General features: G+C 43.2%; 1 protein-coding gene across 1 annotated transcript in view; it reads left to right on the plus strand.

The window, feature by feature from the left end:
- The first annotated feature begins 918 nt into the window (after nucleotides 1-918).
- cacul1 (CDK2 associated cullin domain 1) overlaps nucleotides 919-24,199 on the plus strand; it is a 117,507-nt gene continuing 94,226 nt past the window's right edge. Inside the window, exons 1-2 of the mRNA XM_043712850.2 lie at nucleotides 919-1,399; nucleotides 23,785-23,911. Of these exons, the coding sequence (XP_043568785.1) occupies nucleotides 1,072-1,399; nucleotides 23,785-23,911 (455 nt within the window). The 5' untranslated portion in view covers nucleotides 919-1,071. The remainder of the gene's footprint in view (nucleotides 1,400-23,784; nucleotides 23,912-24,199) is intronic.

Below are 24,199 nucleotides of genomic sequence, written 5' to 3' on the forward strand. Positions count from 1 at the left end.
AGAAGCTTTCGGAGCGAAGCTCCTTCATCAGGTGGTTGTGGAGTATAAGATCATAAGAGGTAGAATTTACAGCAAAAGTTTGCAGTGTGTTGTAACTGAAATTAGATATTGAAAAAGAGCTGGATTGTTTGTTAAATCTCCCCTCTTTTAGAATGAACATGTTGGTTTCAGTTCTTTCAAATGTAAATCACAGAACTTTTTTGAAGTTACATTCTCAAGTGACCTTTACCAACTGGTGTCATGTCGGCCCAGGTAATGCATTTAAGGTGTGAGGTTTTAACTTTGGGGATCTCCAAATCAAGAGTGAGGAAGCTTGAGCGCACCAGAGGTCAGCATGGGCTGGTCTGGCCAATTGGTCTTTATCTGTAAAATTAGCAGCACAATCTGACAGTAAATTCGAAGAGTTCCAAATTGGGAACACACAAAACTGCGGAAAAGTTTCTACTCACGAACAACCCGAGACTGAGACAGGCGGATAAACCGCTGAGAGCAGGTGCGGGCGGAATTACGCCCAAAATTCCGACACACGTCTTATTTTTTCGGCGATACCCCGTCCCCCAGAATAAAAATCAACCGGGATTTGCGGGAGGCAGTTAATGGAGAACCAGATGGAAAAGCTTTACTAACCGGCGACACCCCCGGGGGATGGGACCACTTCTCCGCAGCCAAGGCCCAGCTCACAACGGCGGGGTTCCCCGGGCAACCGTCACCAAGGGCGGGGTTCCCCGGGCAACCGTCACCAAGGAACGCCGCCGCCGCCGCCTCCCGGCAGGCGCTGGGACGAAGCGTCGTGAAAGTGCTGCAAAACGCGACGTCGAGCTGATCGGCGGCAAAAAGCCGTAAAGGAGAGTCCCGTCGCTAGGGGGTGGGGGAAGGGAGGAGGAGTTGGGTAGAACAAGGAATTCAGTCCGTTTGAGGGAGTGGGCAAGGCGCTGGTATTCATGTAGGAGGAAATACATTGAAATATAAAAGTTCAGCTGCAGATCTGGCTTAAACATCCCTTTCCCACCCCCTCCCCCATCCCCTCTCCCTTCCCCCACCCCCTCCCTGCCTCCTGTCCCCACCGTAACGATGGAGGAGAACATGGAGGAGGACCCCAGCTACCAGCCCCTGATGATGGACGATCACAACCACAACAACTGGGAGGCCAACGCGGACGCTTATCACCATCAGCAACAACAACATCGCCATCAACACCACAGCCACCATCACCCCAGCCAGCCCGCTCTGTCCGAGCCGGGGGGCACGCCGCGAGCACAGCAGGATCCCAAAGTGCTCCTTCCGCATCCAATGCCTCTTAATGGGGAAGAGCGAGGGCCGGCATCGCACAGGGAGCCTGACGCCGAGCCCGTGGCCGGCAAAGTAACCTTGAATATCAACAGCTCGGCCTCCAAGTTCTGTAAGTCAAGCAGGGAGAAACCTGAGTGTGAGAGAGAGATAAATGCGTCGATAATCGATCGTTAAGCCAATTAGGATTGCATTCTTTTTTAGATGGCTGTGTAAATTTGAAATCTACGATTAATCTTTTGGAGACCGTGGATTTTGTGTACTTCTTGGTAACTAGTGTTTGCGTTCTTCTGTCAGTTCTACAAGGGGCATGAGCCTCATTTAACTGCAGCGTGTATATAACTTATTGTGATTGCAATTATGCAATAAAAACTAGAATAGAAATGCAATTCAATTGGAAGGCCTAGTTTCCCAAATGTTAGTCATGAACTGAGTGCAAACGTGAATTAACAGCCCATTTGTAAACTTTAAAAGACTAATAATTTTGTGTGATTTTAGTTTGAGTTATTAGGAATAAATCGCTATCAGTCTTGGATTGAAATAAGAAAACAGATTATTTTCAGCAGAATAGATTTTGCTGCCTTACAAAATGTTTGGATGTTTCCTACAAGTAACTTGTCTTTAGCATTAATTTAGATATTTTGTACATGTTGGATTTGCCTCATTGATGATTGATAAAGTGTAATTGTTAACTGGAAGTGAGTCAATAAATTGACTCTATTAATGTAGTGAGAATGGTGTAGTATTCTTTAAGTGGCATCAAAACCAGGAGATTGAAATTGCCTTAAGATCACTGACATCCATTGTAATTTTTTTTTGTTTTCTTAACATTTTAGGTGAGCTATGTTGTGAATAAGAAAAAGCATAATTATAACCCAGAATTGGGGGGGGTTAGTTAATCTTGCTACATGTTATCCTGATGTTTGTGTATCACTCCACTCTAACATTTAAATCTGCAGCTTCAAAATCGATTGTGGTGGTGAAACGCACAGAACTGAAGGATTTGGGTTGATCCCCTACACTCTGTTGATTTACTCATTCCCCTGATTTTCCAGAGCAGAGATATAATCAATGGAATGAAGGCAAAATACTGTGGATGCTTGAAATCAGGAGCAAACACAGAGAATGCAGGAGAAACTCTGCAGATCTGGCAGCATCTCTGGAGAGAGAAACATTTAACATAGCAAGTCTGGTATGACTTCTTAAGAATGTTAACTTGCCACAGATGCTGCCAGATCTACAGAGTTTTTCTGGCATTCTCTCATTTGTTTAGGTGTCATAAACAAAAACAGAAATTGCTCAGACACCTCCACAGATCTGGCAGCATCTGTGGAGAGAAAGCAGAATTAATGTTTTGGGTCCAGTGTGGCCCTTCAGAATGTTCTGAAGTAGTTCATTGGAGCCTAAACTTTAATTCTGCTCTCTCTCCATACATGCTGCCAAATCTGCTGAGATTTCCAAGCAATTTCTGTTTTTGTTTGTGATTTGGAAGTTACTTTTAAGGTTTTGAAAAGTGACTATAGTTTCCTTCTGTAGCCATTCAGTGCCAGTAAACACTCACTGTGTAGGCATTAGAATCGATTCTGTGGAGCTAGTTGAAATAACCCATGTGTGTTTAGGTCTTTTGGAGAGGTCTGTGACTGTTGTTCCACTTATACTAAACTTATTTGTTATAGTTTACTCTTGAATAAGTAAATGAAAATTCAGACTGGTTACATTGTTATAGAATCTAGCAGTGAAGTACAGTGAATTCCTGTTGCAGTGCTATAGGTTTAAGAAAGAAACAAAATAGTATTTTCTTCAGATGAAATGTGAATTATTTATAAAGCATTATTTATGATCTTGGGGGTCTCAAGGTGCTTTGTAGACAATTAGCCATTTTGATGTAGTTACTGTTGTAAAACGGAGAAGCATGGCAGCTAACCTGTGTACAGTAAGGTCACGCAAACAGCAATGAGGTAATGGCAGTTATTAATAATGTTGGTTGGGGGCTAAAGATTGTCCACAATACTAAATCATGCACCCTTACTGTTCTATGTAATAGTACTTGAAGTCTTCGTTCACTTGAGACAACAGGCCAGGCATTAGTTTAACTGCCTTAACTAAAAGATGGCATGAGCTGTGTAGCATTCCTTTGGTATTGCATGGGAAGAGACCACCTAGATTAGGTGAACAATATGCTAGATTAGGAAAAGAACCTGCAATTTTCTGACTTGGGCAAGAATCAGTTCAAAGTTTGAAGGAACTACTTGTTTCAGAATTACTTCAGTCATAGAGTTATAGAAGACCCTTTTACATCTTTCCCTTCTCACCTTCAACCTATGCCCTCAAGTTTGGGCTCCCCAATCCTTGGTAAAAGATCTTGGCTATTCACATTATTTATGCCGCTCATGATTTTGTAAACCTCGACAACTTTATCCCTCAGCTTCCAACAGCCCCAGCCTCTCCTTATAACTCAAATCCTCCAACTCTGGCAATTCTTGTAAATCTTTTCTGAACCCTTTCAAGTTTCACAACATCTTTTCCTATAGCAGAGAGAAAGTCCTTGAAATGTTTTGGATTTTAAACATTGGCTGGACACCAAGAAGATATTTTGTACCGATGATGTCTGTTCTTTTCTTGATGTATCCAAATTGAATATTTTGAAATGTTGTTTACTTCACCCGAAATTTTAAAAATTGTCTCTTATAAAATATTTTTTGACTCTTTACTTTTGCATGGAGCCTGTGACCAGTGGAGTGCCACCATTGGTGCTGGGTCCACTACTTTTCATCATTTATATAAATGATTTGGATGTGAGCGTAAGAGGTAGAGTTAGTAAGTTTGCAGATGACACCAAGATTGGAGGTGTAGAAGGTTACCTCAGATTACAACGGGATCTTGATCATGGGCCAATGGGCTGAGAAGTGGCAGATGGAGTTTAATTTAGATAAATGTGAAGTGCTGCGTTTTGAGAAAGCAGATCTTAGCAGGAATTATACACTTAATGGTAAGGTCCTAGGGAGTGTTGCTGAACAAAAAGACCTCTGAGTGCAGGTTCATAGCTCCTTGAAAGTGGAGTCACAGGTAGATAGGATAATGAAAAAGGCGTTTGATATGCTTTCCTTTATTGGTCAGTGTATTGAGTACAGGAGTTGGGAGATCATGTTGCGTCTGTACAGGACATTAGTTAGGCTACTGTTGGAATATTGTGTGCAATTCTGGTCTACTTCCTATGGGAAGGATGTTGTGAAACTTGAAAGGGTTCAGAAAAGATTTACAAGGATGTTGCCAAGGTTGGAGGATTTGACCTATAGGGAGAGGTTGAATAAGCTAGGGCTGTTTTTCCTGGAGCGTCAGAGGGTGAGGGGTGACTTTATAGAAGTTTATAAAATCATGAGGGGCATGGATAGGATAAATAGACAAAGTCTTTTTCCTGGGATGGGGGAGTCCAGAATTAGAGGGCATAGGTTTAGGATGAGAGGGGAAAGATATAAAAGGGTCCTAAGGGCAACTTTTTCACGCAGAGGATGGTACATGTATGGAATGAGCTGCCAGAGGAAATGGTGGAGGGTGGTACAATTGCAACATTTAAAATGCATCTGGATGGGTATATGACTAGGAAGGGTTTGGAGGGATATGAGCCAGATGCTGGCAGGTGGGACTAGATTGAGATATCTGGTTGCATGGAGTTGGACCAAAGGATCTGTTTCCATGCTGTACATGTCTATGACTATGTTCTTTTCCAAAAGTTTACTATTGTATTTGCTACCAGAAAGAAGTTTTTTTCCTCTATACTTGAAGGAATAAAATACTTAATGAATTGTTGACATCTACATTGGAATATAGAACAATTTAATATTTTTGATTTCCTTGTATTTTAGAGTATCGGAAGTTGGGGTAGGATAACTGACTGCTTACTTGCCACTTTTCAAAGAGGAATGATATGTGGTTTCAGAGCATTGAAATCATGAGGTAGGACAGTGGATGTTGGCTGCATGGACTTTACTTAAGCATTTGACAAGGTCGCTCATTGTAGGGACCTTGTCAAATGCTTTTGTAAGATTAACTCACAGGGATTCGCAGTGAGTAGGTATGTTGGATACGAAATTGGCTTGGTCATAGAAGACAAAGAATAGTTGTGGAGAGGTGATTTTCTAATTGGAGATCTGTGACTAATGGGTGTTCAGCCAGAATCTGTGTAGCAACTTCTGTTGTTTGTAATATACCTAAATGATTGGATGAAAATGTAAGTAGTCTGATTAGTAAGTTTGCAGACGACGAAAATTGTTGGAGCTGTGAATAGTCAGGAGGAAGAAAGGACCTTGAACCCATCATGTGCAAGACAAGCATAGTTTACAAGATTCCAAGCAAAGAGTGCATGAAACACTATGTAGGACAAACAGGCAGACAACTAGCAGTCCGCATCCATGAACACTAACAAGCCATTAAATGCCACAACCAGCTGTCCCTAGTAGCCATACACACAGATGACGAGGACCAGAAATGTGACTGGGACAACACAACAATTATAGGAGAAGATAAACAGAGGACAGCCAGACAATTTCTAGAAGCATGACATTTATCCACAGACTCCATTAACAAACACATAGACCTAGACAAGTATACCAGCCACTACAATGAATAACCGGAAGCAGCAGGAATGGAACCAAATAAGCTCCAGCAGACACAGTACAGCAGTGCTTCACAGGAGGCTCCAAAGCACTGAAGATGTCACCGAGACAGGGGGGAAACATCTGCAAATCAACTTCCCAGCTCAGCAAACATACCCACAACCACGACAACTGGCACCTGAGCTACAAATCATTACGCAACCCTTGACTGAGTAAGATTGTCAAAGGATACAGCAAGATATAGGTTAGTCGGAAAAGTTTGGCAGAAAAATGGCAGATGGATGGTGCGAGGTGATGCATTTTGGGAGTTCAAATGCAAGAGGAAAGCATACACTTAATGCCAGGACCCTTAGGAGCATTGTTATAGAGAGAGATCTTGGGATGCAAGTTCATAGCTCCCTGAAAGTGGCAACAGAAATGGATAAGGTGGTAAAGAAAATTTAATGGCATGCTTGCCTTCACTGGTCGGAGCATTGCGTATACAAGTTGGCTAGTCACGTGGCAATTGTGTAAAACATTAGTTCGACCACGTTTGGAGTATTGTGTGCAGTTCTGGTCACTGCAGTTAAGGAGGGATGCTGAGATTTTGGTGAGCGTATAAGAGGTTTGCAAGGAAGTTGCCTAGATTGGAATGTATTAGCTATAAGGAGAAGTTGGATAAACTTCGATTGTTCTTTCTAGAGCATCAGAGGGTGAGGAGACAACCTGATGATAGAAGTATACAAAATAAGAGGCATTGTTAAGGTGGATAATCGGTTTTTTTTCACCACGGTGGAAATGGGAAATACTAGGGCATATTGGTTCAGTGAGAGAGGGGAAGTTTAAAGGAGATGTGTGAGATAAAGTTTTTTTATTACACAGGGTTGTAGGTGCTCCGAACACACTGCCAAGGGAGGTGGTAGATACAGATATGAGAGCAACATTTGGACAGATACATGAACAGACAAGGAATAGGGGGATACAGACCATATGCAGGCAGATGGAATTAGTTTGGAATAGCATCAGAATGTTTGGTTGGAGGGCCTGTACCTGTGCTTTACTGTTCTTTGTGAGTAAAGATAAAGAGAAAGCAATTATAGAAAGATGTTGGTATGTTAATATTGCTTTGTGAGATTCTGCCAGATCACTTGTAATTCTACGAATCAGGAATCGGCCCATTCCTGATTACTGCTGTCTTTGTGTTTATTTACTTCTGCCTGGAAGAGTGTAGTTGCTTCATTTCTAGCATCTTTTACTTTTTTGTTTCTTTTATTCCCATTATTTTAATGGTGTCTTTAGTTCTGGTCATGGAGCTTGGTAAGAGAAGACACTTAGTCAAGAAATGAATCACAGAGGAGAGAAAGTGAATCGTATGATAAAGAGGTTATTTAAACAAAGATGACATTTGGACAAGAGACGGGGAAGAAGTAGTACTGGGGTCCAAACTTACAGATGCAACTACTGCAGTTGAACAGCCCACAAAAAAATCAACAGATTGTTGAGAAGTGGGGTCTCTGGGGTCTTGCATGTGGAGATGGCTGAAGAATAGGTACCTGCAGTGCGAGGCGACAAGATTGAAAATGAAGCAAAAAAAGTAAGCGAAAAATCTTGAGATCTGCGCCTCTTCTGTTCTTGGTTGATTGAATTGGTTTGATTGCTGTGTGATCTGGCAGAATCTCACAAAGCAATATTAAGTCCTCCTTTCACCTCCCAGAATCACTTACTATTCTAAAGACATCTTGAAATAGAGATAACCATGTTCACTTATCTCTTGCAACTATAGTTTTAAACCCTCTCCAGCCTCCTCCAGCCTCTCCTCTAACAAGTCCGAGTAACTCAGGGATTTCTTATCAATAAGTGACAGGCTATCTGATCAGTTGCCTCTGCCACTTATTTGGTAGCAAATTTAGCGCAGAAACAGACTAGTAGTGACCTAACCATTCCAGGAGAAAGTGAGGTCTGCAGATGCTGGAGATCAAAGTTGAAACTTTATTGCTGGAACAGCACAGCAGGTCAGGCAGCATCCAGGGAACAGGAGATTCGACGTTTCGGGCACAGGCCCTTCTTCAGGAATAAGGGCCTGAAGAAGGGCCTGTGCCCGAAACGTCGAATCTCCTGTTCCCTGGATGCTGCCTGACCTGCTGTGCTGTTCCAGCAATAAAGTTTCAACCCTAACCATTCCATACTAATGTTTATGACCCACTCAAACGTCTTCCCATTTTTCTCAATTAAATCTACTATCATAACCATCTATTCTTTCTATGGATTCCCCTTAAAACGATTGTATTCTGTTCACCTCAGACAGTTACTGTGTTTGCAAGCTCCACATTCTTCAATTCTTCAGGTGAAAAGTTTCTTCTAAATTCCCTATTGGATTTCTTGATAAATGTGCTATATCAACTATTTCTAATTGCTCTGTTCCTCGTGAGAAGAAACGGTCCCTCTGCATTCACTCTATCAAAATCTTTCCTTATTTGAAAGATGTCTATTTGTTCATCTCTCTGCCTTTTTTCTTCAACAGAAGAGACCCAATCTGTAAATCCTTTCTTAAAATGCATACCCACACACATCTGGTAATATTCTTCTAAATTTTAAACTGCACTGGCTTCACTGTCTCCAAATCACCATAATATGGTGACCATAATTATATGCATTTCCTTCCTTTTCCAAGCCAAATTTCCTAGGTTTCAATGTGTAACTTTTTCTCTTAATTTCTATCTTACCTCGTGCCCTCATGAGCCCAGTCTCATTCTGTATTCTTCACTGAGAGAACCATTTAAATTGTTGAAGCAGCTGCACTCTAGCTGGGTGCTCTCCCCCTCAGATTTATCAGTTTCACCAGGTTAGTTTGAAATGTTCAGTGGTTTCAAATGTATTGTGATTTCAGTTATTAAAACTTTAAAGGGTTTGGATCATTGCTTTATTTTAATGTTTATTATTATCCAGTGAATGATTCTTTTAAAGCTCTAGTATTACCCATTCAGCTGCCATCTATACTGTGAAATGGTTGAATTGACATGGAAGGACCTGAAGGACCATGGGGATTGAAGAAGGGTTAGTCTGGAGCACGAGGAGCCATGAGGGTTTTGGGACCCCTTATAAAGTATGGTGAACATGGTGGCCCAAGGGCAGTTGAAGGAAGTAGCATACTTTGGCATGGTGGGATATTTGGGGTGTATGATGAGGCAAGGGACTGTAGGGAGTGTGAAAGCTCTGGCCTTTTTTTGCATATTGCAGTTGGGGTGAATGACAAGATAACCCTTTTAAGCAAACCATCTCTAATAGCCCTTGGTTCTCTGTCCAAAATGTTTCTCAGATAGAACGGCCTGACTTCATCTGGTACCTGGCAATGAAGATCACATTTTTGGTGTAGGTGTCTCCCAAGACGGTTGTGCATAGCCAGGAAACACTCTCAATTTGCTTCCAGCTGAAAATCTGGCCTTGGATATCATAACAGGCACATTAATTAATTAGTAATCATCGGGTATTGTTAGTGTTGATAACAAGCAAATAAAATAACAACAGTTGGGTGTCATTGGATTTTCAATTTTGGGTTACTTCTGAATATTTTTAGAAATGGGAAACTTTCATTGGGCTTTTATGAGCCCTGTCCTTTCTTGCAGTCAAACCATTATCAATCCATTGTCTTAAGATATCCCTCAATCCCTTCTTTTGCACCTGAAATGCATCATTTAAGGGCAGATGATAGCATAGTGGTCATATCACTGGATTTATAATCCAGAACTCCAGATTAGTGCTTTGGGGACATGAGGTCATATTACTCCATGGCAGATGATGAAATCTGAATTCAGTAAAAAAGCCTGATACTGGCTGTGTAACTGTGTTTGATTATTGTAAAAACCCATCTGGTTCACTAATGAACCAGATGGGTTTTTGGCACATAGCCCTCTAAACTCTTCCTATTCATTTACCCATCCAGATGTCTTTTAAATGTTGTAATTGTATCAGCCGCCACCACTTCCTCTGGCAGCTCATTCCATACACACACCACCCTTGGTTTTCTCTCCAAAATTTAAAAATGCAAATGCAGAACTTAAATGATAAGTTGATTCCCTCCAGAATGGCATTTTAGTCAACCCTCAGCAGGTGGACTGCAGTAGTTCAGGAAGGCAGGTCACAACCGTCTTCTTAAAGGCACCTGGGATGGGGATTAAATACTGGCCAGCTAGCAGTACCCACATCCCAAGAATGAATTAAAAAAAGAGCAATGGTTGTGAATTAATTCCCACCTCATTCTACCTTGAGCAGGACTTCCAAAGACAAACTGTAAAATACTGTGGAGGATGAAAATCTGAAATAAAAACAGAAAAGACTGGAAATACTTAGCTGTTTTGGTAGTAGCAGTAGACAGAGAAACAGAATTGTAGTTTTGAGTCAAGAACTAATTCTGATAAAAGGTAATCAACCTGGTACATTAATTTTGTTTCTCTTTCTTCCCAGATGCTGCCAAACTATTTCTAGTGTTTAGTTTTTTTTTAATTTTTCTCAAATGTGGCAGCAAAATATGCCATAACCCATTTGGTTGCAATTATGTTCTGAATTTTGAAGATAAATATGCTTTATTTTCTCCTTAAAAGGAGATATTTGACAAACATTTTCCAAGGGATCATTTTCATCTATGTCCAAAACCAATTTTCCTGGCTATTATCATGGTTGTGACCATACAGAAATTGGTGGATCTGTGGATTGTGAGGAAGGTTGTCAAGGGATACACCACACTATAGATCAGTTGGAAAATTGGTGGGAGAAATAGCAGATGGAGTTTAAATCTGGACAAGTGTGAGGTTGGGTCGTCAGATGAAGAAAAAAGTACTGTATACAATCAAGGTCAGCACCCTGATTATCATTGATATGCAGAGAAATCTTGAGCTGCAAGCCCATAGCTCCCTAAAAGTGCCAATAGAAGTGGATAAGATGGTAAAGAAGGCATAAGGCATGCTTGCCTTCATTGGTTGTCAGGTTTCTGGTTTGTGGTCCGTAATTTGCTGCTTTTTAGGTGTGTTTGAATCACCCCCAGATCCCTGGTTCTGACACTGGACTTATTGAGGGGATGTGAAATGAAGAAGGCAATAGACAGATGTTTTAGGGCAAAATAATTATTTAACTATGAAAAGGTAAGTATAATACAAGAAATAAGAAAAAAGGAAAATAGAATAAAATAGTGAAATTGACACAATTATACAGAGAACATGAATTAGATACACGATCAAGTTAAACAGAGGTTTAAAACACTATTCAAAGCTAAACAGCAGTTTTAACCACAGGCACTTTCTTCAGGCTTCCTACCCCTCGAGTCCCTGCAGTGTCACCACCCGCCTTCCCCTCCCTGCTAGCTAGGTTGGAAACTTTGGGGTCTCTGGAGTTTCAGCTCACCACTGGGGAAAACACCATTTTAAAGACTGTCCAGTTGCTGAGGTTCTTGCTGTTGGTTCTCTTAGCTTGGAACATGCCTGTATCTGGAAGCTCTTCTTTGGATAAGGCTTGGTTGGCTTTCTAATCTCTTAGATGTCTATTGTTGCAATGATGCTCTTGATTTGGCATCCTGATTCAGCTTCTCGGTTCGGCCCCTGTGGTTCTTGTTCCAAAGCTGCTTTCTGTGGCTAGAGCCTGTGGGGAAGCTGTTCTGCAGGAGCTTGATGTTGGGAAAAGGCTCGCTTGCTCTCCCAGATCAGGGCGAGCAGTTATAACAGGAGAAAGTGAGGTCTGCAGATGTTGGAGATCAAAGTTGAAACTTTATTGCTGGAACAGCACAGCAGGTCAGGCAGCATCCAGGGAACAGGAGATTCGACGTTTCGGGCACAGGCCCTTCTTCAGGAATGAGCAGAGAGTGTTCAGCAGGAGAAGATAAAAGGTAGGGAGGAGGGACTTGGAGGAGGGGCGTTGGAAATGTGATAGGTGGAAAGAGGTCAAGGTGAGGGTGATAGGTCGGAGTAGGATGGAGGCGGAGAGGTCAAGAAGAAGACTGCAGGTCAGGAAGGCGGTGCCGGGCTGGAGGGATTCGGCTGAGACAAGGTGGGGGGAGGGGGGATGAAGAAACTGGTGAAGTCCAAGTTCATCCCCTGTGGTTGGAGGGTTCCCAGTTGGAAGATAAGACGCTCCTCCTCCGACCGTCGCGTTGTTGTGGTTTGGCGGTGGATGAGTCCAATGACCTGCATATCCTCGGTGGAGTGGGAGGGGGAGTTGAAATGCTGTGCTACAGGGTGGTTGGGTTGGTTCGTCCGGGTGGCCCAGAGGTGCTCTCTGAATCGCTCCGCAAGTAGGCGGCCTGTCTCCCCAATATAGAGGAGGCCACACCGGCTGCAGCGGATGCAGTAGATGATGTGGGTGGAGGTGCAGGTGAATCTGTGGCGGATATGGAAGTTTCCTTTGGGGCCTTGGAGAGAAGTGAGGGAGGAGGTGTGGGCGCAAGTGTTGCACCTCCTGCGGTTGCAAGGGAAGGTGCCGGGAGTGGAGGTTGGGTCGGTGGGGGGTGTGGATCTGACAAGGGAGTCGCGGAGGGAGTGGTCTCTATGGAAAGCTGATAGGGGAGGGGAGGGAAATATATCCTTGGTGCTGGGGTCTGTTTGGAGGTGGCGGCAGTGACGGCGGATGATGCGCTGTACATGGAGATTGGTGGGGTGGTAGGTGATGACCAGTGGAGATAAGGAGCATTTATAACAACTGTCTGCTCCTTATCTCCTCTCAAACCTGTGTTTGATTACAGAACATTTGTTACTCCTCTCCGGGTTGAATGAGCCTCCTGATTACTGGATGAGATGTGAATGGCTTTCCGTTAGTTTTGAATGCCCCTTATTTCTGTTGGATGGAAGTAGGTTAAAGTTTTGCTGATATTAAAGGACTTCACATTCAGAGGTGCACAGGTTCGCATGTAGTAGAATGGTGTGGAATGTTCAGTATGTATGTGTCTGAGCAAATTGATTAAAAGTTGAATGGTTTGATATTCTTGTAGGCTCCAGAATGTCTCGGTTGTTTGGTCTGCAGACTGGTGCTCATTGTCTGTAACTGAGGTGTTTGTTAGGGACTTCCTTTAGCGTTACAAGCTAAACCCCTGTTCCAGACTGCTGCCCATAGGTTTGCACATTGCCTTGTCTGTCTCAGCCAGAGAGCACAGTGAATCTTAGTTCAAATGTGAATTCCACAAACTCGTGTCCCAAGCTCAGAGGGTTTGAATCCAGGGTATTGGATGGGGAGTTTTACCCCACTTTACAGTTGGGACATTGAGTATAAAAGATGGTGAGTCATGTTGAAGCTATATAAAATTTTAGTGAGGCCACATTTGGAGTATTGAGTAGAGTGTATGGTGCTGGAAAAGCACAGAAGGTCAGCAAGAATCTGAGGAGCAAGAAAATCGACGTTTCGGGCAAGAGCCCTTCATCAAGAATTAGGCTTGCGAGGGGGGTGAGAGATAAATGGGAGAGGGGTGGGTTTGGGAAGAAGATAGCTGAGAGTATGAGAGATAGGTGGGGGTAATGGTGATAGGTTGGCAAGGAGGGTGAAGCAAATAGGTGGGAAGGAAGATGGACAAGTCACGAGGGCAGTGCCGAGTTAGAGTCATAGAGATGTACAGCACGGAAACAGACCCTTCGGTTCAACTCGTCAATGCTAACCAGATATCCTAACAAATCTAGTCCCATTTGCCAGCACTTGGCCCGTATCCAAGTTGAAGTTCTAAATTGGAGAAAGGCAAATTTTGACGGTATTAGGCAAGAACATTTGAAAGCTGATTGGGGGCAGATGTTCGCAGGTAAAGGGACGGCTGGAAAATGGGAAGCCTTCAGAAGTGAGATAACTAGAATCCAGAGGAAGTATATTCCTGTTCGGGTGAAAGGGAAGGCTGGTAGGTACAGGGAATGCTGGATGACTAAAGAAATTGAGGGTTTGGTTAAGAAAAAGAAGGAAGCATATGTAAGGTATAGACAGGATAGATCGAATGAATCCTTAGAAGTGTATAAAGGCAGTAGGAGTATACTTAAGAGGGAAATCAGGAGGGCAAAATGGGGACATGAGATAGCTTTGGCAAATAGAATAAGGAGAATCCAAAGGGTTTTTACAAATACATTAAGGACAAAAGGATAACTAGGGAGAGAATAAGGCCCCTCAGAATCAGCAAGGCGGCCTTTGTGTGGAGCCACAGAAAATGGGGGAGATACTAAACGAGTATTTTGTGTCAGTATTTACTGTGGAAAAGGATATGGAAGGTATAGACTGTAGGGAAATAGATAGTGACATCTTGCAAAATGTCCATTTTACAGAGGAGGAAGTGCTGGATGTCTTGGAATGCATAAAGGTGGATAAATCCCTAGGACCTGATCAGGTGTACCCTAGAACTGTGGGAAGCTAGAGAAGTGATTGCTGGGCCTCGTGCTGAGATATTTGTATCATTGATAGTCACAGGTGAGGTGCCGGAAGAGGTTGGCTAACGTGGTGTCACTGTTTAAGAAGGATGGTAAGGACAAGCTAGGAACCTACAGACCAGTGAGCCTGACGTCGGTAGTCAGCAAGTTGTTGGAGGGAATCCTGAGGGACAGGATGTGCATGTATTTGGAAAGGCAAGGACTGATTAGGGATGGTCAACATGGCTTTGTGCATGGGAAATCATGTCTCACAAACTTGATTGAGTTTTTTGAAGAAGTAACAAAGAGGATTGATGAGGGCAGAGCAGATGATGTGATCTATATGGACTTCAGTAAGGCATTCGACAAGGTTAGCAAGGTTAGATCTCATGGAATACAGGGAGAATTAGCCATTTGGATAGAGAACTGGCTCAAAGGTAGAAGACAGAGGGTGGTGGTGGAGGGTTGTTCTTCAGACTGGAGGCCTGTGACCAGTGGAGTGCCACAAGGATCGGTGCTGGGTCCTCTACTTTTTATCATTTACATAAATGATAGGATGCGAGCATAAGAGGTACAGTTAGTAAGTTTGCAGATTACACCAAAATTGGAGGTGTCGTGGACAGTGAAGAGGGATACCTCAGATTACAACAGGATCTGGACCAGATGGGCCAATGGGCTGAGGAGTGGCAGATGGAGTTTAACTCCGATAAATGCAAAGTGCTGCATTTTGGGAAAACAAAATGTATATACATCAAAATGGACAGCAAAGCTGAACTGCACATTTCAGTGCATTAATCTCGACTGGGGGCCCAGGTTCTGTCCTCTCTCTTCCCCCAGCTGCCACGGAAGTTGCAGCTCACAAAATACCACTGACTCAGCGCCATGGAAACGTGCAAAGTTTGGTATCAGCTACCGATTAATCCATTTTTCATGTTCAATGATCATCATGAAAGCAATCTCCATTCTAAAGCATTGAATAACTGATTACTTCAAGCAAAAAATAACTTTTTCAACATTCTGCCAGTGTTGACACTGTTGGTGAGGCCAGTAGTTATTGTGCATTCAAAAAATGTTGGTGAGTTGCTCTTTTGAACCATGACGGTGCATCTGGTGTAGGTAGACCCACAGTGGTGTTAGGGAGGGAGTTTCAGGATTCTGACCCGGCGACACTCAATGAATGTTGATATCGACCCTTATCAAGATGGCATGCCCCTTTGGAGGGAACTTAGATGAAGTGGCATTTCCATGTGTCTCCTGCCCTTATCCATCTGATTTTCGAGGTCAGGGGATTGGTAAGAACTGCTTCAGAGCCTCTGAGTTGCCATAGTGTATCCTGTGGATGGGGCACACTGCTGCTACTGACTGTTGATGTTCAATGGAGTCATTGCTTGTGGATGTGGTGCCAGTCAAGTGGGCTGCTTTGTCCTGGGTGGTGTCGAGTTTTCTGAGTCTTCTTTGAGCTACACCCATCCAGGAGTATTCCATCACACTCCAGACTTGCGCCCTGTGGACAGGCTTTGGGGATTCATGCAGTGAGTTACTCAGTCGCAGGCTCTGACCTGCTCTTGGAGCCACAGTGACTGGATTGATGAGGTGTCTGGCTGGTTTGGGCTTGTTCTGTCTTTCGTCACAGCACAGAAACAGATAAGTAAATAGTTTTAAGTGGAACCTTGCTTTAAATTTGCGATAGTGAGTAGAGTGGGTTCTTTGTTGATTATATGTCTTTATTGGCATCTGTCTCTTGTCTAAATTTTAAAAATACAAGCCATAACTTTTAAGCTAGCCTGGAGCAGTGTTTTGCAGAGCAATGAGACGGTGCTATTTTCTGGGTCTGTAGATTGAAAGGAGCAAAATGGCCTTTAGAGTGCTATGCTCTTCTTGGCAAAAGTGAGGACTGCAGATGCTGGAGACCAGAGTTTAGATCAGAGTGGTGCTGGAAAAGCACAGCAGGTCAGGCAGCATCTGAGGAGCAGGAAAATCAATGTTTTGGGCAAAAGCCCTTCATCAGGAATATGCTCCTCTTGTCGGATGTGGGAGTTTCAGGAGAGTTTAAGGGTTACTGAGGATTATATCTGCAATAAATGTCGTTGGTTGCAAATTTTGTCGGATCAAATGGATCGTTTTGGAGCAACAGTTAGAGGCAGTGAGGAATTTACAAGAGCGAGGGTGTGTGATGGAAGGCAGTTATAGGAATGGAGAAAAGCTGCAGATACAGTCAAATAGATGGGTTAACTCCAAGAAAGGTATGAGAGGTAGGCGGGGAGTGCAGGAGTCTTCTGTGGCTATCCCCATTTCAAACAAGTATACTATTTTGGAAAATGTAGGGGGTGATGGACTTTCAGGGGAATGTAGCCTGAACAGCCAAGTTTCTGGTATCAAGACTGGCTCTAATGTAATGAGGGGTATATTGAGTTCCAAGCGATTGATTGAGTTAGGGGACCGTCAAGTCTGAGGAACAGACAGACGTTTCTGTGGCCAGCAGCAAAAAAATCAGAATGGTGTGTTACCACCCTGGTGCCAGGGTTAAGGATGTCTCCGAGAGGGTGCAGGATGTTCTCAAAGTGGAGACGGACCAGCAGGAGGTCATTGTACACATTGGTACCAATGACAGGAAGGGAAAAGGATGAGACCCTGAAGGGAAAATATAGAAAGGTTCGGCAGGAATTTAATAAGGAGGTTTTCATGGGTAGTAATATCTGGATTACTCCCTGTGCTACAAGCTAGTGAGGGTAGGAATGGGAGGATAGAGCAGATGAATGTATGGCTGAAGAGCTGGTGTATGGGAGAAGGATTCACATTTTTGGATCATTGGAAGCTCTTCTGGGGTTGAAGTGACCTGAACAAGAAGGATGGATTGCACCTGAATTGCAAGGGGACTAATATACTGCCAAGGAGATTTGCTAGAGCTGCTTAGTCATAGAGATGTACAGCATGTAAACAGACCCTTCGGTCCAACCTGGCCATGCCAACCAGATATCCCAACCCAATCTAGTCCCACCTGCCAGCTCCCGGTCCATATCCCTCCAAACCCTTCCTATACATATACCCATCCAAATGCCTCTTAAATGTTGCAATTGTACCAGCCTCCACCACTTCCTCTGGCAGCTTATTCCATACATGTACTACCCTCTGTGTGCAAACGTTGCCCCATAGGTCTCTTTTATATCTTTCTGCTCTCACCCTAAACCTATGCCCTCTAGTTCTGGACTCCCCAACCCCAGGGAAAAGACTTTGTCCATTTATCCTATCAATGCCCCTCATAATTTTGTGACCCTCTATAAGGTCACCCCTCAGTCTGTGACACTCCAAGGCTGTTCAGCCTCTCCCTATAGCTCAAATCCTCCAACCCTGGCAACATCCTTTTAAATCTTTTCTGAACCCTTTCAAGTTTCACAACATCTTTCCGATAGGAAGGAGACCAGAATTGCACGCAATATTCCAGCAGTGGTCTAACCAATGTCCTGTACAGCCGCAACATGACCTCCCAACTCCTGTACTCAATACTCTGACTGATAAAGGAAAGCATAACAAACGTTGTCTTCACTATTCTATCTACCTGTGACTCCACTTTCAAGGAGCTATGAACCTGCACTCCAAGGTCTCTTTGTTCAGCAACACTCCCTCAGACATTACCATTAAATGTGAATGTGAATTTAGTTTTCCTAAACACACTCCCATGGCCAGAGATACATGATTTCAACTGCGCAGATTCAAGACTGTGTCGGTTAGCAGTGTGGGTTTCTCTCTCTCTCTATCTATCTCCTATCTATCTATCTCTCTCTGTCTCTCTCTCTCTCCCTTACAGACCATGTGCTTGCTGCCTTTGTCTGTCTCTCAAAAACGGAGCAGCCTGTAACAGCCAAAAAATTTTCCCATCCCCCATCTTGGAGTTGGAAGGTTGGAACCGGGATAAGATGGGGGAGGGGAAATGAGGAAACTGGTGAATCCAATTGAAGCTGTGTGGTTGGAAGATCCCAAGGCAGAAGATGAGGTGTTCTTTCTCCTGGCGGGTGGTTAGGGTGTGGCGATGGAGGAAGCCCAGGACATGCATGTCCTTGGTGGAGTGGTAGTGGGAGGGGGAGTTGAAGTGTTTGGCCATGGTGGGGTTGGTGGTGTGGTTGTCCCAGAGATTTTCTTTGAAGCGCTCTGTAAGTAGGCATCCCCAATTTAAGGAGACCACGATGGGAGCAGCGCTTATGGCAAATGACATGTGTGGAATTGCAGGTAAACTTTGATAGATGTGGAAGGCTCCTTTGAGGCCTTGCACAGAGGTGATGGGGGAAGGTGTGGGTGCAGGTTTTGCAATTCCTGCGGTGGCAGGCGAAGGTGCCAGTAGGGGAGGGTGAGTTGGTAGGGGTGTGTGGACCGGACAAGGGAGTCGTGGAGAGAATGGTCTTTACGGAAAGCTGTTAGGGGTGGGGAGTGAAATATATCTCTGGTAGTGGGGTCTGTTTGTAGGTGGTGGAAATGGCAGAGGATGATGCGATGTATATGGAGGTTGGTTTGGTAGAAGGTGAGGGCCGGGGCATTCTGTCCTTATTGCTGTTGGACGGGTGTAGTTCGAGGGAGGAGGTGCGAGAAGGCATCATCAACCATGTGGGAGGGGAAATTAAGGTCTATAATGAAGGCGGCCATCTGGTGTGTTCTGCGGGTGGAACTGGTCCTTTGGGAACAGATGGGGCGGAGGTGGAGGAGTGGGAATAAGGGGTAGCACTTTTGTAGGAGGCAGAGTGGGAGGAGGTGTCGTCCAGATAGCAAAGAACACCTCTGGGACACCCGCACCAATCAGCCCCACCCGAACACTTCAACACTCCCTCTCACTCCACCAGGGACATGCAGGTCTAGGCCTCCTCCATTGCCACACCCTAACCACCTGACACAGGCGGAAGAACATCTCCTCTTCCATCTTGGGACCTGTCTTGGCATCGATGTGGATTTCACGAGTTTCCTTATTTCCCTTCTTCCCCCCCCCCCCCCACCTTATCCCAGATCCAACCTTCCAACTTGCCACTGCCCTCATGACTTGTCCTATCTGTCCATCGTCCTTCCCACCTATCTGCTCCACCCTCTTCTCCAACGTATTGCCATTATCCCTCTCAGCAATCTTCCCCCATGTATCTCTCCGCCTGCTCAGCTCACATGCCTCATTCCTGATGAAGGGCATTGCCTAAAACATTGATTCTCCTGCTCCGCGGATGCTGCCTGCTCTGCTGTGCTTTTCCAGCACCACACTCTCGACTCTGATCTCCAGCAACTGCAGTGCTCACTTTCTCCACATTTTGGAGGATTGTGTGCACTATAGGAAAGATATAGAAACTTTGGGGAGTCTGCAAAAGAGGTTACCAGGATGTTGCCTGGACTGGAGTGTATTAGCTTTAAGGAGAGGTTGAGCAACCTGGATTGTTTTTCCTAGAGCAACAGAGACCATTGGGCTGACCTGGCATGGATAGGGTGGATAGACAGTCTTTTGCATCTGGTGGAAATGGGTCAAAGACTAAGACCATAGGTTAAGGTGGGGAAGGGAAAGTTTAAAGATGTGCAAGGCATTTTTTTTAAACACCGATGGTAGTGCCAGGGAGGTGGTAGAAGCATATGCAATAGTAAGACTCATGTAGGCAGGGAACAGAGGGATACGGACCATATGCAGGTAGGTGAGTTTAGTTTAGAATGGCATTGTGGTAGTGCAGGCATATTCCTGTGCTGTACTGTTCTATGTTCTGTGTTTGATAGAGGTGTCCTCATTGTTAGCTTGATGAAGTATTGCTTTTCACGAGGAGATGATGCAAATTTAAGATATATTAGAGCTGAGGAAAATTTGTTTTAGGCAGAGAGTTGATATGGTCTGGAATGCATTATGAAAAAAGCTGATGGAAACAAATGCGATTGTAACTCCCAAAGGGTGATTAGGTGTGTATTCGGTAGAAGAAAAATGCACTGGTAAATGGTGTCAGAGATGGGAAATAGAACCAGTTAGATTGCTTTTTCAAAGATCCAGAACAGGCTCGATAAAACAAATGGTTTCCTGTGCTTTGTATGTCTGAATTTGAAGTCATGTGATAGCTGATGGAAATTGTGATTTGTGTGCCAACTGAACTTGTCATGGAGTTGATCCAGTTCTTTTAGATCTGCTGCTAATTTAGGTCCAGTGTTTGTTCTTGCCTTCTTTAAGCTATGCCAATTCTATCGACTGGAGGTACAAACTGCTGTAACCTGCAATTGCGGAATTTGCGGAATAATCTCTCAAGTTTTGAGATTTGTAGCCGACAAATTCACACTTTAGTTGAAGTGTATGAATTAGTTTGAATTGTTATGTCCATATGATTATATGTGTGACTGAAATGTGGTGGCTTACGAGAAATATTGTGTACAGTTCTGGCCGCCACACTACCAGAAGAATGTAGATGCTTCGGAAAGGATATGGTGGCACAGTGGTTAGCACTGCTGCCTCACAGCGCCAGAGACCCGGGTTCAATTCCCACCTCAGACGACTCTCTGTGTGGAGTTTGCACATTCTCCCTGTGTCTGCATGGGTTTCCTCCGGGTACTCCAGTTTCCTCCCACAATCCAAAAATGTGCAGGTGAGGTGAATTGGCCATAATAAATTGCCTGTAGTGTTAGGTGAAGTGGTAAATGTAGGGGAAAGGGTCTGGGTGGGTTATGCTTTGGCGGGTCGGTGTGGACGTTGGGCCGAAGGTTTCCCAGGATATTGCCTGGTATGGGGATTTTCACTATGAAGGAAAAGGTTGGATGGACTGGGTTTGTTTTCATTGGAATGCAGGAGTTTGAGCGGCGACCTAATAGAAATTTCTAAGGTTGTGAATGCTGCGGAAAATATGAATCTTTTTCCCAGGGTGGAGGTGTCAATTACTAGGAGACACAGGTTCAAGGTGTCGGGAAAATTTAAAGGAGATGTGCAAGGTAAGTTGATGGTCAGAGATGGTGGTTGAGGCAAACAAAATAGCAGTATTCTAGAAACACCTGGACAAATATACGAATGGGAAGGGAAAAAGAGGTATACGGATTCTGTAAGTGAAGAGAGTTTTAGCATGGAAGGGCAAAATGTGTCGGTGCAGGCTTGGAGGGCTGAACGTCCTGCCTCTGTGCTGTAAAGTTCTTTGTTCGAAAGGAGCAATTAACTGAACTCCTTTCAGTATCTAAGACTGTAAATTTACTGTGTTGTATGAGGCTAAGTGAAACAGACAAGGATTGTGTCGATTTTGTACTTATTTACTGAATTCGGTTGAGGTTATGATTGCTTTACTTGGCTTCAGGATCTTTGAGCCCAGCTTATTTGTTGCAATGGGAGAAAGTGAGGACTGCAGATGTTGGAGATCAGAGCTGAAAAATGTGTTGCTGGAAAAGCGCAGCAGGTCAGGCAGCATCCAAGGAGCAGGGGAATCGACGTTTCGGGCATAAGTCCTTCTTCAGGAATCCTGAAGAAGGACTTATGCCCGAAACGTCGATTCTCCTGCTCCTTGGATGCTGCCTGACCTGCTGCGCTTTTCCAGCAACACATTTTTCAGCTTGTTTGTTGCAATCCCTTGTGGAAGTGGGCATGACTGAACATCAAATGAGGAAACAATCAAAACTTGATGCGGTGTGCCACATGCTTAATTAGGAGTGTCACTGAACAGTTGCTGACACGTATTGAGTCAGGGCTTTTTGTACAATGAGTTTGTAAATTCACAGTCGAAACTCCATTGTTATCATTTGTCTCCTGATTATTTGACTGGGAATTTTATGGGATAAAACCTTAGTCAGGACTGACCTCTTTGTTAACCCCAATGTGCTTGCTTTGAACATAAACCTAATGTGATTGTACAATTTTTATTTCAGTTTAGATTTGCTTTGTGACCAGGCATTATAGTACCAAATGTATGAAAATAAAATCTGGAGACTATTGATGGCTCAATTCTGTATCCGATTCTGATACTGCAGTTTAGGAAAGATGTAAAGGATTTAAAGGAGGGTGAAGGCAATATCATAGAATCCCTACAGTGTGAAATAGACCATTCGGCCTATCGAGTCTACATTGACCCTCTGAAGAGCATCACACCCAGACCCACTCCTTTACTCTCTCCCTTAACCCTGCATTTCTCATGACTTACTCACCAAGCCTTTATATCCGTGGATGTTACGAGCAATTTAACATAGCCAATCCACCTTTCCTGACTGTGAGAGGAAACTGCAACACCTGGAGGAAACCCATGCAGACCCTGGGAGAATGTGTAAATTCTGCACAAGCAATAGCCGAGTGTGGAATTGAACCTGGGCCCTGGTGCTGTGAGGCAGCAGTGCTAACCACTGAGCCACCTTTATGAAAATGGTTCCCAAGAAGATAGATTCAAATTGGTTGGTCTTAGGGAAGAGAATGTTAAGAGGGGATTTAATAAACGATGTTGGAAATCATGGAAGTGTAAGCAGAGTAGAAGGGGGAGTATTATTCCCATTGACAGAGGGGAAAAGAAGCTAAGGGCTCAGATTTAAGGTGTTTGGCAAAAGAGGAAAAGCTCTTATTAATTCACTGCCTGAAAATGGTGGAAGTAGATTCAATCATAGCTTTCAAAAGGGCCGACACCAGAAGGAAAAGAAACTGCAGGGCCATGGGAAAAATTGGAGAAATGGTACCCGCTGAATTGACACAGATTTGACTTGCCAAATAACCACCTTTTGTGTCCTAGGATTGATTCTATTCAAGTTGGAACTGAAGCCTCTTGTCATGTTTACTTAATAATTTTTCTTATTTCAAGACATTTAACAAGTACCTATATTTGAGTGTTTATTTGCAAATTGAGCAGTAGAGGATAGATGAAATGAAATTGTCCTTGTTTAACAAATAAGATATTCAATAATTAGCGCAGCAAATGATAACTAGCTTTAGGTTTAATTTTATGCAACTCCCATTTTAAGCAGTAAATCATTGATTTGAGGGTCTAAGCTGTACTAGAGATCACTCGGTCATCGCCATAGGTAGTAAGGTTTAACTGTTTAAATGTAACTTTTGTGAAATGAGACTGTTTGTTAGAAAGAAATGGAATATTAATTTTCTTTTTCAAAAGAAACATTCTGACTGGAGTCAGTGTATAGGGGATTCTTTATTAATAATCTGCTAATCTCAAATTGTTGTATCACAAACTCTTGAGTTATTTTCTTGACTATAATTAATTTTAACATTTTAAAAAATGAAACTTGTGTAATCTTATCAGTACTTATCTTAAAATCCGATGCAGCAAATTTAATTGTCAAGGAGAAAGTAATATTTTGGTTAATATCAGAACTATGTACATTGAATTAGAAGTTGTTTGGAGCATTGTAATAATAATATTTTTTTATTATTTTTGCTACTACTGAAGTCACATCACTCACTCTTGTGACTTTCATGTCTGTCAGTGAGCCAGATAGCAGTCTTAGTTGTTAAGATTGAGTGACCTATTATCTAATGGTCATCCAAAGTACTAGAAATGATTATTAAAGTTTCTTGCACTCTTAAAATTCTTGTAGTCTGTGTCTAATTTGATAAATTGTGTTTGTATTTTTGATATTCTGTTTAGTGATGAACGTTATAACAACAGAAGACTACCAGCGTACTTACTGGCCAAAATTGGACAGTGCCATTGATCAGCTTTTGACACAGTCTCCTGGAGACTGCATACCTATATCTTACGAGCAAATCTACAGGTGAGAAAAAGAAAATTTTAGGCACTGTTAAGACTGCAGTTAAAGAAATGATCAGAATTTAATGAGTTTATTTTATAAAAGTAATACTTCCGATGCTTAATTTTACAATGAAGACCAAAAATTAGTCATTTGTAATAAGTTTGAGAAACCCATTTATATGTGAACTAGAAAACGTAAACAAAAATTACTAACCTAATTCCCAAATAACCACAGAAAACGATGTTTTTTGCACTTATTTGCTCCTGCGATTTTCTTTAATTCTGTGCTCCCAAGTCGCGCCCCCATCCC

Source organism: Chiloscyllium plagiosum, unplaced genomic scaffold, assembly GCF_037043375.1.
Source record: "Chiloscyllium plagiosum isolate Xiang-an unplaced genomic scaffold, Cpla_swu_hap1 HiC_scaffold_22, whole genome shotgun sequence".
NCBI lineage: Eukaryota > Metazoa > Chordata > Chondrichthyes > Orectolobiformes > Hemiscylliidae > Chiloscyllium > Chiloscyllium plagiosum.